At 35.4% G+C, this 16,376-nt stretch overlaps 1 protein-coding gene across 1 annotated transcript; it reads left to right on the forward strand.

Annotated features, from left to right (window-relative positions):
* The first annotated feature begins 554 nt into the window (after nt 1-554).
* Nucleotides 555-16,310, forward strand: LOC128192457 (uncharacterized). The gene is given in 16 exon segments (XM_052865134.1): nt 555-823; nt 1,000-1,104; nt 2,019-2,400; nt 2,893-3,057; nt 3,926-4,147; nt 4,321-4,485; nt 4,672-4,990; nt 7,926-8,274; nt 8,644-8,976; nt 11,910-12,080; nt 12,920-13,131; nt 13,322-13,476; nt 13,942-14,067; nt 14,069-14,221; nt 14,485-14,578; nt 15,964-16,310. Coding segments are annotated over 16 exon segments (3,261 nt in total). The 5' UTR covers nt 555-611; the 3' UTR covers nt 16,062-16,310.
* Nucleotides 16,311-16,376: the final 66 nt, after the last annotated feature.

Consider the following 16,376-nt stretch of genomic DNA (forward strand, 5'->3'; position numbering starts at 1 on the left):
ACATCATATTATTGTCGCGATGTCATTATTGTACAATTTTTTTTAGTATTTCGAATTAAGAATAAAAACAGTAAAAATTCGTTTTTAAAGAAATAGATGAAGTTAACAAAGTAACAAGTTTTGAAACATCGATAGAAAACAAGTTTTTGGCGAAAAATCCTTACATGTAATTTAGGTTGCAAATTTTTCAAAATTATCTTTAAAATATTGCAAATTTATAGAATATAAATTAACGGATCGATATCATGGATATTGAGGCGTCATAGCATATAATATCACGATGTTGTTTTACTCCTTATAAAATCTAAAAGGAGCTTCTAAAGTCTTCGCCCTGAAAATAGTGTGCTGGGGGTCTCTACGCGGCTTTTAACCCCCCGCCACTAAAGTTTTCGCCTTGAAAACACTTGGGTATTTAGAAAATTTGATTAAATCGAAAATTTAAAAAAGTGTATTAAACGAGAGAGAGAGAGAGAGAGAGAGAGAGAGAGAGAGAGAGAGAGAGAGATTTCTTTTAACTAGTTTTACCCAGTTCAGTAACTCTTCAAAGCGTGAAGATTCGATTCGTACGGGAAAATGAAACTAAAGAAAGCGACTGAAAGTGCAACATTGAAATGTATTATTTTGAAGCTCCAAGAGGGATTTTATCCTTGAAGAACTTTGAGACTTATGCGACTCTGAGACTAAATTTGTTATCAAGAGTTCTTAAATGTAGGAACGACATAAATGAGTTCTTGGCCATTACCACCGACCCAGAAATTGTTGCTGCATCAGATATATTTTTAGAGGGATCGTATAAGGACCTTATTTCACATTTTACATTAAGGTAAATATCGCAAGTCTTGTATAGTCCTTTCACTCCTTTTTCCTCTTTGTATCTTTAAACATGAGCATAATATTGAAGCCTTATACGAAAATATGATAACCTGATAACGTTATTGTGTAAACAGTTAAAAGTAAAAGGGTGTTAATTTTAATATTGTGTCGAATTTAATGTTCTAGACTTCTGCTTGCCAGTGAATCAGGTGCCTGCAGTTTTCTTGTCCAAGCTGAAACCACACTGTTCCAGTTTAGACTTCAGTGCTTGAGTGACACAGAGCTATCCAGGTGAAGAGTTATTAAGAATGAGAACAATTTCTTTCAGGTCAAGATGATTTCCTCTGTCAGTTATATGGTTCATTTGAATTATGTAGTTGTGTACATATTTTTATTTAATTAGTTATCATTAATTTTATGACTATTTAAACCAAAATTGAACAAGTTTAACCAAATTTTTTTTAAAATCCTTAAAGCCATACTCTACTTTGACATCTATAGTAAATGAATAACTTACAAAAACTGCAAATCTGATGCACATACAGTATTGAATCACGTACAATACATATTACGTAGTTGTGCTGTGAGCAATATGCCTGTCCACACTTTGCAAAAAGTGAATTGAATTGTTTCCCTCGTGGGATCAACCCAAAGGTAAAAAGACAACATTTGATCCTCATCTTTATGCTATGCTTCCAAATATTTTGACATCCTGTGATGAATTCTCTCAGTCATTGGTTTGAAATTTTCTTCAATTTATGGTTAACACCACCGTGGTGTAATAAAAAAACAAGATGAAATTGATTATTAATATCAATATTGGCCATGCTACATGTACCCAAGGGGGAGATAACTTTTGAAAAAGTGGATTCAAGCTTCCAACTATGGTTTTCTGGGCTGTTTGAAATACAAAATCAACATGTTGTTTCCTCTCTCAGTTTCTCTCACTTCTTATTTATGATAAAGTTGTCACAGCTAACCACATAACCAAGAAATTCTTAAGAGAGCAACACTTTTGTAGACATTTATTTCTATTTGTTAGTGATTGGTCATTATCTATATTATCTTATAAACATTGTTGATTACTTTTATGATACCTTTGGTATTTACATTTACTTACCAGACATTTCTGGATGTGAATTTTCACATTTTTATACACATGTATCGTAAGATAATGTCTCGTATTGTTATTTTTCATTTGGTAGATTCCTCTCCTTCACTGAAAAAAGACTCAATAAAATAAAGAAGTCAGGTAAAACATTATATGCAGAACACAGCTTAGTGAGTTACACACAGGACATTTTATACCGAGTGAAATCCTCCGACTTAAGCTGGAAGACAGTGGTAGCACAATGTCGAGAGAACCACAACCATTCCTTCTTCACTGTCCCTTTCACTGTGGTTCCTCATTTAGTGGCCAAGAGAATTGTAACTCTCCACAATGGCCTGGCATCTGTGCCCTATCAGTATTTACATGATGTGCTGAGACACTGCTTTGAGCTGAACCTGATTCATGGTGTACAGTATTGTAAATCATTGCAAGGAAACCTGGATAAACGCTGCAGAGTGCTCAAGCATAGACTAATGGTAAAAATTGATTTCTTTATGTCAGGTTGTTTTTATTTGGATATATTTTAAAATTTTTACTCAAGCTGCAAAGCTCATATATTTTATATAATTATAAAAAAAATCATGCATACTAATGCTTTTAGTGGATTTTTAATTTAATTAGTGTCAAAGAATAAAACATCTGTGTGATAGAATTGAATCTGTGTGGGGAAAATTTGGGTGGATTGACCAATCTCCAGTCTTTCAACCTCTATTTCTCAGAGAGCTACTTTTCTGCAGCTTTCATTTTTCAAGATATTCAAATCAAACCAGGACTACTAACTATGCACTAGACTTTTCATGGTCAGTCTTTAAAGCTACTGCTATCTGTTACATATGGTGCTAAAACGACTCACTGCAATTCTTTGTAGCAAAAAGATTCTTCATAAAACAATTATAAATTTTATTTTGGAAAACATTTGTAATTAAGTGTGATAATACTTACTGTATGCTATATAATGATACTTTTAGATCATGCTGCAGAGCAAATTCAGGCTGCCTGATTTTCCCTCCACTAAAGCAATCTCCCCATTGAGCCAGCAAGACATTTTGTTGGAAAGTGGCTCCTTCCCTCCTTGTATGTCTGTGTTACTTCACAGTTTACAAACCAACCACCAGCTCCACCACCACTCCAGGGTATGTTAAGAATATCTCCTCTTTAACTGTCTATCTGTCTGTCTGTAATCATCACAATATCTCTACAATTCATTCTGACCTTGCTCTGTGGAAGCCCTGTAGTGATCAGTCTGTCCATTGAATATTACAGTAACTTGTTTTGAATATATTTTCTTTCTCCTTGGCCCAATCCAGCTCAAAATTCACCAATAAACTTAAAGGAGGGTAAAGGGTGTACAGTGACCTTGAATGAAGTTTCTAGTTTAAGTGTCAAGGTGAAAACTTTAATCTCTGTGTAAAAACTTTGATTCTTTAGAGCATATTTTGTAGCTCGGAAGTCAAGTCTGTATAATCCGTGGCAATCTAATTAAAATTAGACTTGTTAAATCACTGTGACAAGGTCACTCTGAGGTGACCTTGGACTGAAAAAGTTGTTAGATCTTGTATAACATATAAGAGAGAAGTGATTTTACAAGTCAAATTTAAATTAGATTGAATCCTTGGCAGTTTCCGCCCCCTGTCTCCATCTGGCTTATACCAATTACCAAGGTGAAGGTGTATGGCAAATGTCAAGGTCAAAGCCTATCTGTGTGTAAAATCCTCGCATGCTTTCTCTCCTAATGTCCTAACTGGTTCATACTTTTAAGCAAAGTGTATTGAAAAAGTGTATGCAGTGACCTTGAACTAGTTTTCAAGTCAAAGATTACAATGAAGCACTGTCATTTACTTACAAGTCACTCTCATGATTTCATCCAAACAAATTTTTCCAGATATGAGGTCCTGTGAATTTTGAGACTATCACAACCACAGAGTGATGTTTACCAGTAGTTCCTTAATCAAATGATACATCTTTGTAACCAATACATAAATTGCTATTTAATATTTTAAGGTTCAGCTGACATTGTTTTTAAAAGAGATCGGGATGCCTGTACAAGAAGCCCTTCAGTTCTGGAAGCACCAATACAGCATGGCACCCCATGGTGACCCTCGGAGTGGGTGTGGTCCCAAGTGGGTGGGGAAGGAGAGGCGGTACACCTACAGCATTCGCCACCTGTATGGCCTAGAGGGCTCCCAGGTCAACTACAGGGCTCATTGCTGTGCTTCACTTCAGGTTTGTATAGATCGGTTTCAAATGGAGCAATTTGTTTGGAAAGTTGGACTTTTAGTAATACTTGTCCAAAATGATAGAGAACTATATTATTGATAAGGGTTAATATACATGTTAATAAAGTGCTGTTTATTGTAGAGAAGTTGTGTTTATTGCTGTCTTTTGTCATGCTGCAGGAGTTTATTCCACCATGTGGAAGCAACGGAGGCTGTCCTTTCAAGCATTTTGATGACGCAGCACTGGGGCAGCTCCTACAGAGTGAGGATATCATGGAAACAACAGTCATCCTGGCATGCTCTTTATATTTAAAGAGAAAAGCTATAAAACCATTGAAAAGTCAGGTAAATTTGCAGCTACCAAGATTTTTTCTGTAAACATTATTTAAAGATTTTACTTGAACTTATGGAATGAACATGAATGTGTGCAAAAGAAATTAGCATGTTTATGGAAAGGGTTCCTCATTTTTACACTGTGGTTCTAATATTATTTTGTGTTTTAATATTAAATGTTCATTTCTGATATCACAGAGTATGTGTACATGCAGTCCTACAAAGGAACCTAAAGCTAAGAAAGCAAGACTTGAAAATCATTCTCCTGGCATTCATAACCAGGAAAGGGATTCTTTCATCGGTCAGCGGGAGGTGGAAGACAAGCATTGGTCTGGAGACCAGTCCGAGGTATTAGGGTCCAGGACGGGTCAGGGGTATTCCTTAACAAAAACTGTCAAACCTTTGATGAATTCAAAAAGAGCTGCAGACACTCAAACTATACAGAACTTAGGGGAGAGTCAGAGGAGGCTGGACATGGATGCATCAAATCCTTGTGGAAATGTGGATGTTCAGATTAGTGAAAAGTTTCAAACTAGTTGTGATGATATTGAGTGTAGACTAACTCAACCATTACTTTTGCACAGTGAATCTTATGAAGATTCCGACAAAACTGTTATGTTTAAGAAATCGGACAGCATAAGTAGACTAGATAATGTGAAAAGAAAAGCAACAATTGACAAAAAATCATCGGATTGTTACTGTCATGACCTGTGTTTGTCTCAATTGACTGAAGAAAAGCAAGAATCGAATTTAACAGAGGACATTAAACCAATTCTAAAACCATCAGAGTTTTATATCAGTTTTAAACATCTATGTAAACATTTGAAAAGAGATAATGTCAAATAAAATACTTTTAGCTTTCAATGATGGTTTTGAAATCGGCTCAGCTGCACTCAATTTACCCAATCCTTCTTTACAAAGTGAAAGTAATGACGTCACAGAAATGGAAGGTTGTCGCTTCTTGCACCGATCTCGATGTTTGTTGAGATTTTCAATAAAGGCAGTGAAGGGATTTTCTCATTCTAATATCCGTAGTGCTTATGGTAAATATCTTGACAATATTTGACTTTTATTTGCAAATTTTTAAATTCGAGTTCACACGTGTCTTTGCTAAACTTTGTCAGACTCATGAATGTTGCCCTTGTCGGGGTTGAATAAGAGTAAGGACAAAGGTAGCACTGCCCTGTGTCCTTTATTAGTTTCATACTAAAGACTTTTTGAGTTATTTGGCATGTTTTCGTTTGCTCTTTGTTTTTGCATGATGATGATGATGTCAGACAGACATTGATGGGCCCACGTGTGTTTGAAGCAGGCTGCAGAACTCGTACCCCGGTGCGTCGATTTACCCAAATGGAAAATGACTCAAATGAACCCAAATGGAAACTAATGGACCCAAATGGAAACAAATAGAAATTGAATGGCATAATTGAAGATTTTAATTATTAATTTCAATCATTATTTTAAATATAATGAGTTATTTTAATTGAAAAATTTCAAAGAAAACATAAAAAAACAATTTCTGACCAAATGGAAAAAGAATGTGATAATGTAGCCTTATCAATTAGTTTCATGATTTAAACACATGATTTAAATTTTTTTTTCGAATTTATTTATGGGATTGTTAGCCGTTATAAGTAGTGTAACGTTGCCCAGCTCTTGCCACATTGAGGCCATCCCAATAAGCGCCATAATTTTGAAATAAAAATATTTAAAGCCAAAAGAACAAATTGAAAAAAATAAACGTAAAAATTATAATTTCCGAGCAGAATAAGCAAAAAAAAGATTTTTATGTTTAGAAATAAAATATGTATTTTCAAATAATTAATGGTTACTTAGAATTTCATATCACCTTAAAGAAAATTTCAGCCCAAAAATTGATTTAGAAATCAAAAAGTAAATCAAAATTTGATGCATGGAAAATGAACCACATATTGTACATGTATAAGCAAACAAAAACCATCATATCAAAACATGCACTACATGATTGGTTTGAGCTACTATTTCAGTAAATGCACTTTAAGAAGAAACAACCGTACAGCACTGTATTTACAGCACTTAAATTATTCAACATGCATTACAAGTACCGGTATTTGCAATCTTACTAACTTATATATACATCTATAATTAGAAGACAACTGTATGGTACTTCATTTTCCAATATCGAAAACAAAATATTTGAATTATATTGTTATAATTAAAAAGGTGTCTTGAAATGATTATATATCAACAGTTATGTTAACAGTTATATTTAAATTCATATATGAATAAAAATTCATTAACAACACAAGAAAATTGTCATTTTAGAATTCATATTTATTGATTCTTTATCGTATAATTGAAATTATTGAATAAAATCTTCAATTATGCCATTCAATTTCTATTTGTTTCCATTTGGGTTCATTTGGGTCATTTTATGCTCCATTTGGGTAAATGGACGCACTCCTCGTACCCCGGAGATTTCTTACCCTTATAGAATTTTGTGTTCATTTTTATTTTATTATATATGTTTTCGCTCATCAAATAACAGGGGCTATCATATTTTGGGCTTAAAGTTATTTTAATTATGTATCAATTTTAAACAGGTCCAGTACAATTACTAGATTTAGCTACGTAGCTCGATATACATGCATAGCTTTATTTACCTAACTCAAACTGAAGTAGGTTTACTTAGCTACCTTTATGCAATTTTGCATTTTATGTAAAACAGACAAAAAGTTGCAAAGAACTGTCAACCTGTATTTGCATTGTTTAGTTTTATTAAAGCAACCCAGAGCAAAAATAGTTAAAACATAATAATGATAATCTGTTTGGTTGCTTGAATTATAACAAAAGATGAAAAAGACCAAAGAATTCATAATTCCCCGAAAGAATTAATGTTTGAAATTCCCATTTTTTAAAGTGCTTCAAAAATTAAAGAAGTATCAAAATTACATCACTGTACAATGTCAGTGTGGTCAGACAATAAACATATGCTGTCGTCTCACAGAGATATACTTATTGCTTCATCTGCAAGACAACCAAAGAGTTGCAGATAGTTATTGAACCACTAAACTGCTCTGACAGCGTTGCTTATGTTTCAACATTAAGAAGACAGACAAAATCTTGTGATAGTATATGTCTGGTTTTAGTGGCAAAAGAAATACATTGTACATATTGTAGAATATTAAATATTTGTCAGTGTGATGGCTCTATTTTAATAGATTTTGGGATTTCCTTTCAGCAACAAATTTGTCAATGAGATGTTTTAATATTTGATCTTCATTCTTTAGTCTATGGTTGAAATAACTTCCTCTAAATCCAAAAAGAGAATTCGAACCAAAAGTGGCAATCCACAAACATTGTGTTGTGAATGACATTAGAATTATCACTTCCTTGAAATTAAAGCTCTGGGAAGTAAATATGACGCACAGAAAAGGAGAATTTAATGAATTTTGAAACCATTTTTTTTTCAGGTCGTAATATAAATTGCTTTACACCCCATCGACACCTTAGCCTGTTTTCCAATGCATCTTTTCACTGTCATGGAGTCCAAAGATCATTCACCTCATCTTCTTCTGATGGATCTAAGGACCCCCAGAATGGTAAAAATGGCAAGGAGATGAATATAAATCAGCAGAAAGATCCAAAGGTGACACAGGAAGCAAATGGAAGCACAGCTGGCTCTAGTGGTCATCCTGAGAAAAAGTTATCAGTATTTCAGCGATTCAAACAAACCTACAAAGAACATGGTAAAGTGCTGATCATCGTCGAGGTTGTGACGTCCATATTCTGGTATGGACTCTTCTACTTCATAGTCACCTGGTAAGTTTTATCCTCAAGAAAAAACAAACTTTCCTTCAGTTCTTAATGAGAATGTCATCTATTTGTACCATACATTGGTTGTCTGAATCTCATAATTGTAAATGTCATACAAAGGAGAACTATTCTGGAGAACATGTACTCCACTACATGGGTACCAGTTTTCACTCCACTACATGGGTACCAGTTTTCCACGAGAGCTTAATTATTCCAGGGTTTCCAAAAAAAAACTTGTGAAAAAATATCCTGATTTTTAGTATTTCTTCAAATTAGTTGAAAATAATTTCTAAAATAGACTTTAACAAGGAAATTAATACATGTAATTAAAATTTTAAAAAGATGACTGATTATATATTTTAAATCTGATTTCAGTGGTGTTGATGTGATAGCTCTGCTAGAGAAGATGGAACTCAGTGAAAAAATAATCCAACCATTCCGTTCCTCCAGCCTCGGGGACTTTGTCATTGCCTTCCTCCTCTACAAATTGATCTCCCCGATCCGCTACGCCGTGACGTTAGGTGGGACCGGCTACATCATCCGATGGATGAGGAGGCGAGGAAAATTACCCCCGGTGACACCTAGCACACAACTCAGGACCCTGTATAAGGACAGCAGGGAGGAAATCAGGACTAAGAGTGTTAGTTTTAGGGAGAGGAGAAGGTCAAAGGTCAAGGCCAGAGGCAAGAAGAAGAGAGGACAGAAGCAGTAGATAGGGCAACATGTTCAATATTCTAGTGCCAAAATCAGATCTGTGATAAAATGATGATCAGTGATTGTTTTGATTCATATCAATATTAACTGGTGTTAAATTTGTACCAAAATGGTTGATTGAGAATTTTTTGCTCCGATGTTTCATTGTTGTGTGAAATTTTGTCACTTATTAAATGTTGTTTGATGATTAGAGTTTTGTATGAATGAATACATGTATAGTTGAAGTTTTAATCTAGTTTTGTTTTGAATATTCCAGGATGTAATATCATTTGTTCACCACTCCAGTGAAATGTGTTAAAAACTAATTTATTCCGGAAAATTGTCATCTATCAATAGATTAGATTGTTTTAATTATTTTATTTTATACAAAACATTCAAGTGCTAAATCAGTCGACAATAATATTACAATTTTTAATTAGATTTACCAACATGAAATTGTACTGTTGAAGATGTTTTTATGTGGTGAATAAGAGTATTTCATCACAACCCTGTGGCGTATACCGGACTGAAGTGAATACCGCGATGTACCAATCGCGGGAAGGATTAACCAACCCCAGGAATGGCCGGGTTTAATGCTCCGTATTGCCTGTACTGTAACTCTTTTATAGAGAGGAGCCGTGTATGGGGCTTGCGGAAGTCGATTTCACATTTAACCATTAAATCTAAACACGTAACGTCCCTTGGTGTTTAAATCATTTTTGATTTATGATTTATGATATATATTTTAAAAATTTTAAGTTTTTTTCTCAGTACCAGTATTTTCCCCCGTAAATACGACATTCAACACTGGTTAAGTAATTTTAAAATGTTTTTCCATTGAACTTGATTCCCTTAGGGTTTGAAGTAGAGTTGTAAAACCCGTTAATTGTGGGCAAAAAAAAAATACCTCGAAGGTTGGAGAGACGTCCTTTACAAAATTTAGATTATTGATAATCAAAATTTGTACATGAGAACTAATTTTGATTCTCAATAATCTAAATTTTTAAAAGGATAGAGCCATCCATTCATTGGTACATGTAGTACCCAAAGTTAAGCCTTAGACACAATACGTCGTACGTGCTTTTACGGGTAGTCTACGGGCAGATTTTAATGAAAATCTTAAGAGACGCGCAAGTGCATCTTACGATTTTGGAAGGAAGTACGCTTTACGTAAGCACGCAGGTATGTACAGTACAATAATCACCACGGTTTCCTTGCAAGATCTGAAAACGTACGCTGTACTTGGCTTCACTCAGGGAACCCGTAAGATGACCGTTCGATTTGAATTGCTCGGATGACATACGGCGATCTCACTTGTCCCTTGCGTTACACGTACGTTGACTGCAAGTCGCTTGTGCACACTAACAACATATAAATTGAACGCACAGGAAACGTACGTCACACTTACGCCATGCGTACACGAATTGCTCGTGGTGCGTGCGAATCGGCCATGAACAAGATTTTTTATATTAAAATAATGATTATGAAAAAAAAAAAATCCACCTAAGGACAAGAGAATCGACAGTTTTACCATTCATCAAAATAAAATCAAAGATTCTAGTAACCCTCTTCTAAAACTAAAAAAAACCAAATATGTTCTTTTTGACCGAATAAAAAAAAGAAGGCAGATAAGAAAAAACAGGACAAAAAGAAACTAAATATTGAAGTAGATTGTAGAGAGAAGGCAAAATATTTCCCGAACACTTTGACTTGCAAGAGTGCTCAGATAGATTCATATAGATTTTCGGAGTAAGAAGAAGAAAAATGATAATTACGCGCACGACGATATTTTTAACACAGACTATACAAAACACTTCAACACATCCTACTGAAGAAAGTTGTTATTTTCGTGAGTATGATGCATGTAATATTAATTTTCCTTTGTAAACAGAATATTTCTCTAATTTGAAAATATTAATTATCATCTCACGTGACCTTTAAAACTTTATAAAACTTTTTCATAATTGTATCAAATCAGAATGCCAAAAAGGAATTCGTAGACTTTGATTTTTAAATTAATTATATTGTTAAGTTCAACAAATAGTTCAAACAGTTAATGGAGAAATACTTATAAAGAAAAAAACCTCAAGTTTCTACTTATGTATTTGGATACGAGTTAATCGCTTCCCTGTTCACCAAAATTCAGATTTGAATAGACCAAAAAGTAGTTAACACTAAATCGTCACCATGTTCCTTCTCTGTTCATCCCCCATTTAAAAATAGATGTGCATTACATGAATGATTTGTTCATTTTAGATTTAGAACATTGGCTTTGTTTTGACTGAGCCTATAGCGCGCGTCTCCGGACGTTTTCGTGTAGTTCATATATTTTATATAGGCACCCTGATTACACAAAGTTGTTTTTAAAGATGTGTAGTGATTTTTACATAAAATTAAAATCTCGAATATACATATTTTTGTCTGTATTTTGTGTATGTGAAACTTTCACCCCCCCCCCCCCCCCCCCAAAAAAAAACCCTCGCACACAGTCCACACTTTGACTCTCTGTATAGTTTTTCCTATGCAGTGCTCAAATTGATATTTTTGATCCACCACAGTAAAGGTTAAAGAAAAATTACACATGGAACGATTAATCAGACCTGGACTTCCTCCTGCTCGAGTTGACATTCGCGGTGACAACTAGTGCGATGACATGTATGAGGGGGCGTGTCGCCACAGTATTTACGTGTATTAATAATATAAGAAATATAATTATACAAATATGCATAAAAAGTTAATATATTGATCCGATGACATGGAATTCTAAATTAAGATATTACGGGAAATTGGTTTGGTCGGGATAGCACTGACTATATGTACAATAACAGACTGAGTCATTGATATGTAAACACGCACATTTAAATATCCACTTTGGATATCATCCCTATTTCTGTGTGCTTATATCAGTGTCTCGTGTCTTATTGCTGTGGGATACTTTGAACATTTAGCGTGATCTACCACAACTTGTACAGCATCGGACACTTCCACCGACAGGGAATCAAGGATACCGGAACTTGTTACAAAGACAGAATCCGATCTTTGGAGGAACCGTTTTGTGAGAAGGGGGCGTTCCCCAGACTGGTTCATCAGATCACTGTTATGGGGAGGAAAACAGCTCGGTTCTTCACCGTCTCAATAATCATCTAATTGTTTACCTGTCTTAATCAAGGATAAACTAGTATATCAGGTAATTAAAATAACAGTTATCTTAACTGTACTTTTGTTTGAGTTAATGATCAGCTGTTATACGACTTGGACAAATGTGTATGTACACGTTTTAATATTGATAAACCACTATGTACAAGGCGTGAGTCTATGTTATTTATATGCTCACTCTCTGTTCGTCACCACACCCCCAGGGATCTCAGAAAAGAGGGTCGCCAAAGAGTTTCTTCCTGTTCTGTCAGGTGAAGGACATTATTATAAATATGGATTTATTGGTCGGCTGATAAGGTGCATCACAAAATGCCTGCACTGTCAGAAACATGTCTAATTTTAATCTTTATTAATTTTTCGGCGCACTTATGCAGGAAGTAGCCTCTTATTCTGATGTTTATGTGGCCCTTGGAACAATATGTTTATGCAAAACAGTAATGGGACTTTGCCATCCTTTTCAGCTTATATAATGGCATAGTAGCACAAACTATTTCCTCCGATTTAGTTCCCCCTTGATATCTGAAGATACTCACAACTGATATAATTCACTCAGTATTGGTTCTCACACCTCATAAAAGTCGCGAAAAATTTCCTGCATTTACATTTTTTACCTTCCTTCTTGTTTGTTTTATTTTCCCATTTTTTGGCTGTTTTCTTTGTACATAGGAATAGAAATTCTCCTGTTAATTTACAAACGTTAACCCCTTAAACTTCACACACATTGAACTTACAATAGTTACTTGGTAGGAAATATGATTACCATTCTCTCGTACTAAGGATACCACCATTTGATTTCTTACAGGTTCAACTCGAGTTTATTTGCTATGAGCTCAGCCAAACGACCAAACGGTCGCGCTTCCGGTCCTCCAGTAGGTGGCGCGCGGAATGGTCCGGAAGGAAAGTCCAAGCAGATCAAACTAGTTCTTCTGGGGGAATCCGGAGTAGGAAAAAGTAGTATTGCCTTAAGATTTGTGCGAGGGGAGTTCAACGAGAATGGAGAAGCTACAATTGGAGGTATTTTGATAAGTCTGGAGCACATTTAGTGAAAGGGGGACGCCGTAAAGAGATTTCTCGATAACATATACCTTTTGTTGTAAGACACTAAGATCGATGTTTAACAGAGTTATTCACATCTATCTATAAGACAAGATAGTGCTTGGAGAATATACGTATGATCGTGTACAGTTATTCTTTTTTATTTCAGCTGCATATTTGACAAAAACGATAAACGTACAGAACTCTACCGCCATTAAATTTGATATCTGGGACACGGCGGGACAGGAGAGGTACCACAGTCTGGCACCGATGTATTACCGGGGGGCCCCGGCCGCCGTGGTCGTCTATGACATCACCAGTCAGGTGAGAGAGAGAAAGAGAGAGAGAGAGAGAATTTTAACAAATTCAACATTCGATATGCATTTTTTAAATAAGTTTTTAACTCTGAGTGTGTCACATTTTAATGAATGATATATTCTAAATCAGTTCACAAATACCTTTCCTGAAAGTATTATTGCACAATTTTTTTTCCATTCCTTCCTCCTAGTTCATTTTTGATTGATTAGCTATGGTATTTTCTTTTCGTATATCTTTTATCAAATCTTTAGTTTGATCAAGGAACATGTATATAAGGCATGTTTGTTTTGTGCTCTACATTATATCTTATATATGATACTGCTTTGGAATAACGCGATTGGACGTTTTTCTTTTTTGTTTAACTACACATGCTTTTGTTTGCTCTCTCAAAAAGCCACTGGCTTCTTTAATCTCTTAAGGCGGTTGACCTCATCTAGCATGCTGCTCACATTTCACTCTTGTTCTTTCTAGACTTCCTTCTCGCGTGCTCAAGCTTGGGTTAAGGAACTTACTCAGCAAGCTAACTCTCAGATCGTCATTGCTTTAGTCGGCAATAAGGCCGACATGGCCAGCGAGGGCAGGGTTATACATACAGAGGTAAGACTCCATTGTTTACGTCTTACAGGTGTCCTTTAAGGAGGCACAACGGTGGACAAGGGAGATAATCGACTTTGGAGGCTCGTGTAGTTACATTATTCTGCTGGGGAATAAGTCAGACCTATCTAATGACTTGAGAGCGGTGCCCTACGAGGTATGACTCTATACTTCCCCTCGGAAGCTAGTGTCGCGATCCTTTGCCGAGACCCGGGTATGATGCATGATGCCACTTTACAGTCAAGCATGTTCGAGTGGTGAAGCGTCATAATTGGCCTTAGATTCAACGTGAAATATTTTTACATATAAGGCAATGCATTGGTTGTTAAAAAGTTTCGATAATGAAAAAGAAAACTCGCTCATAAATTTATTCAAACGTTATCAGGTATCGTCTATCTATATACTATCCTTATTTTTCAGGACGGCAAGGAGTTTGCCAGTAATAATGGACTAATGTTTACGGAGGTTTCCGCTAAAACAGGAATGAATGTAGACGATGTCTTCACTAATTTAGGTCAGTATATACACTGTACTGTACAGCTCAATATACACACAAACAATACTTACTTACAAATACATACATACACACTTTAACCAGTTAATGCAAATGGTACATGAACCTGTACCGAAAAGTTAAAAATAACGAATTAATTAGCTTCAGATCGAACTGTCCCAAAGTTCCCTATTAACTTACACATAATACCAAACTAAATAGTTCTCATTTGAATTGTTTCAACTGACCTCACTATATGTAAATACAATTCAATTAAGATAATAATATTATTGATATGGTGAAAATGGCGGGCGGGCGAGCGGGCGGCTGCAAAAAGGGTACCCCTATTGTACGGATAAATCCTCCTGCAGTTATCATAATAGGAAGTTGTTGTTTTGCAGATCGATTGTACATATATCAGAGATGTGCATATTACTTGGATATTGATTTTTTTTTGATAATTTTATTAAAAAAAAAATACTATCAGTTTAACTATTTTTTTTATTTTTGGCAAAATAATACATGTGTCATGTTGTAAATTTTGAATTTACTGGATGGGTTTATATACAAAACTTACAACATGATATTGACACATGTATATTACGCCTTTTTATCTCTGTAGGTAGTGTTTATCAAATCAGGGTTGACAAATTGATTATGAATACTGTTCACACTAGAGGAAACCCGGTTTTCTGTCACAATGACAGCTTTTCTCGTTTTCTTTATTGAGTGATATACAGGATGCTATCAGACCCAGATATACTACCCATAATTAAATCAATACAATACAGTAGAAAGGGTTATGTATCGTTATATGGCATTGTCATAAGATGGCGTGTTTCTTCTAGTCTTGGTACTCTCTATGGAGCAGTCGCAGTGATCCCTACATCATCAGAAACCGCACACGCTTACTGACCGTGGGCCAAGTAGCCCATTTTCCTTATTCAAATTTATAATTCATTTCCTATTTCGACTGGATTCTTCAGTCAGCTTATAAAAACCGAAACAAATCATCTGTATTCGAACACCTTTTTATACACTTCAGGCAGTGCAGTTGAGTGCCACATCTCTCTAACGAATTTTAGCGAGCGCTCGCGAGCGCCCTCTGCTGAACAGACGTTCTGTGTGGCCGCTCTTTATGCTTCTCAAGAATAAATATGGGGAGGGGGTCCCTCTAGATCCGCGCATGTTGAAAATAACGAATAAATATAAAATTAATGACACCAAGAAAAGATCCACGCGTTGGTCCACAGTTACTATGCTAGAAGTTATCATATTTGAGATTGGCTGGGGGATCGGGGGGGGGGGGGGGGGGGGTAACTGATACACTATAAAATTACAGTTTATTAAATAACTAGATTTTTTTCAAAGGAATGTATATGAAGGTTATGTTGTTCCCATTACAGCCGCCAAAATAGCTGCTCAGTCTTCCCCCGAATCGAATTCTACCACCGTCCGACCCACGAACGTGGAGAGGACAGAGAAAGGGGGGTGTGCCTGTTGAAGGGGAAACCAGCAACACGTGATATTGTGAACAAAGGATTATAAACCGGCATTGATCGATTTGTGATAATCAAACTCTGACACTCGTTAAATGTGCAGGGTAGCTTCTGCATGTTCCATTCACCTTGAACACGTGAAATTAATCTTACTTCAGTTACTTGTAAGAATTCTGACTACCTTTACCTGTGATATAATAATGCAAATGTCACCTTGTGTTTTGTGTATATGTATGATAAAACGAGAAAATAGATTCTAGTTTTTATAAGTTTATCAAGTTCATGAAATAGCAGTGTTTGATAACAGGTTTTAATGCTGA

This window comes from Crassostrea angulata, chromosome 7, assembly GCF_025612915.1.
Source record: "Crassostrea angulata isolate pt1a10 chromosome 7, ASM2561291v2, whole genome shotgun sequence".
NCBI lineage: Eukaryota > Metazoa > Mollusca > Bivalvia > Ostreida > Ostreidae > Magallana > Magallana angulata.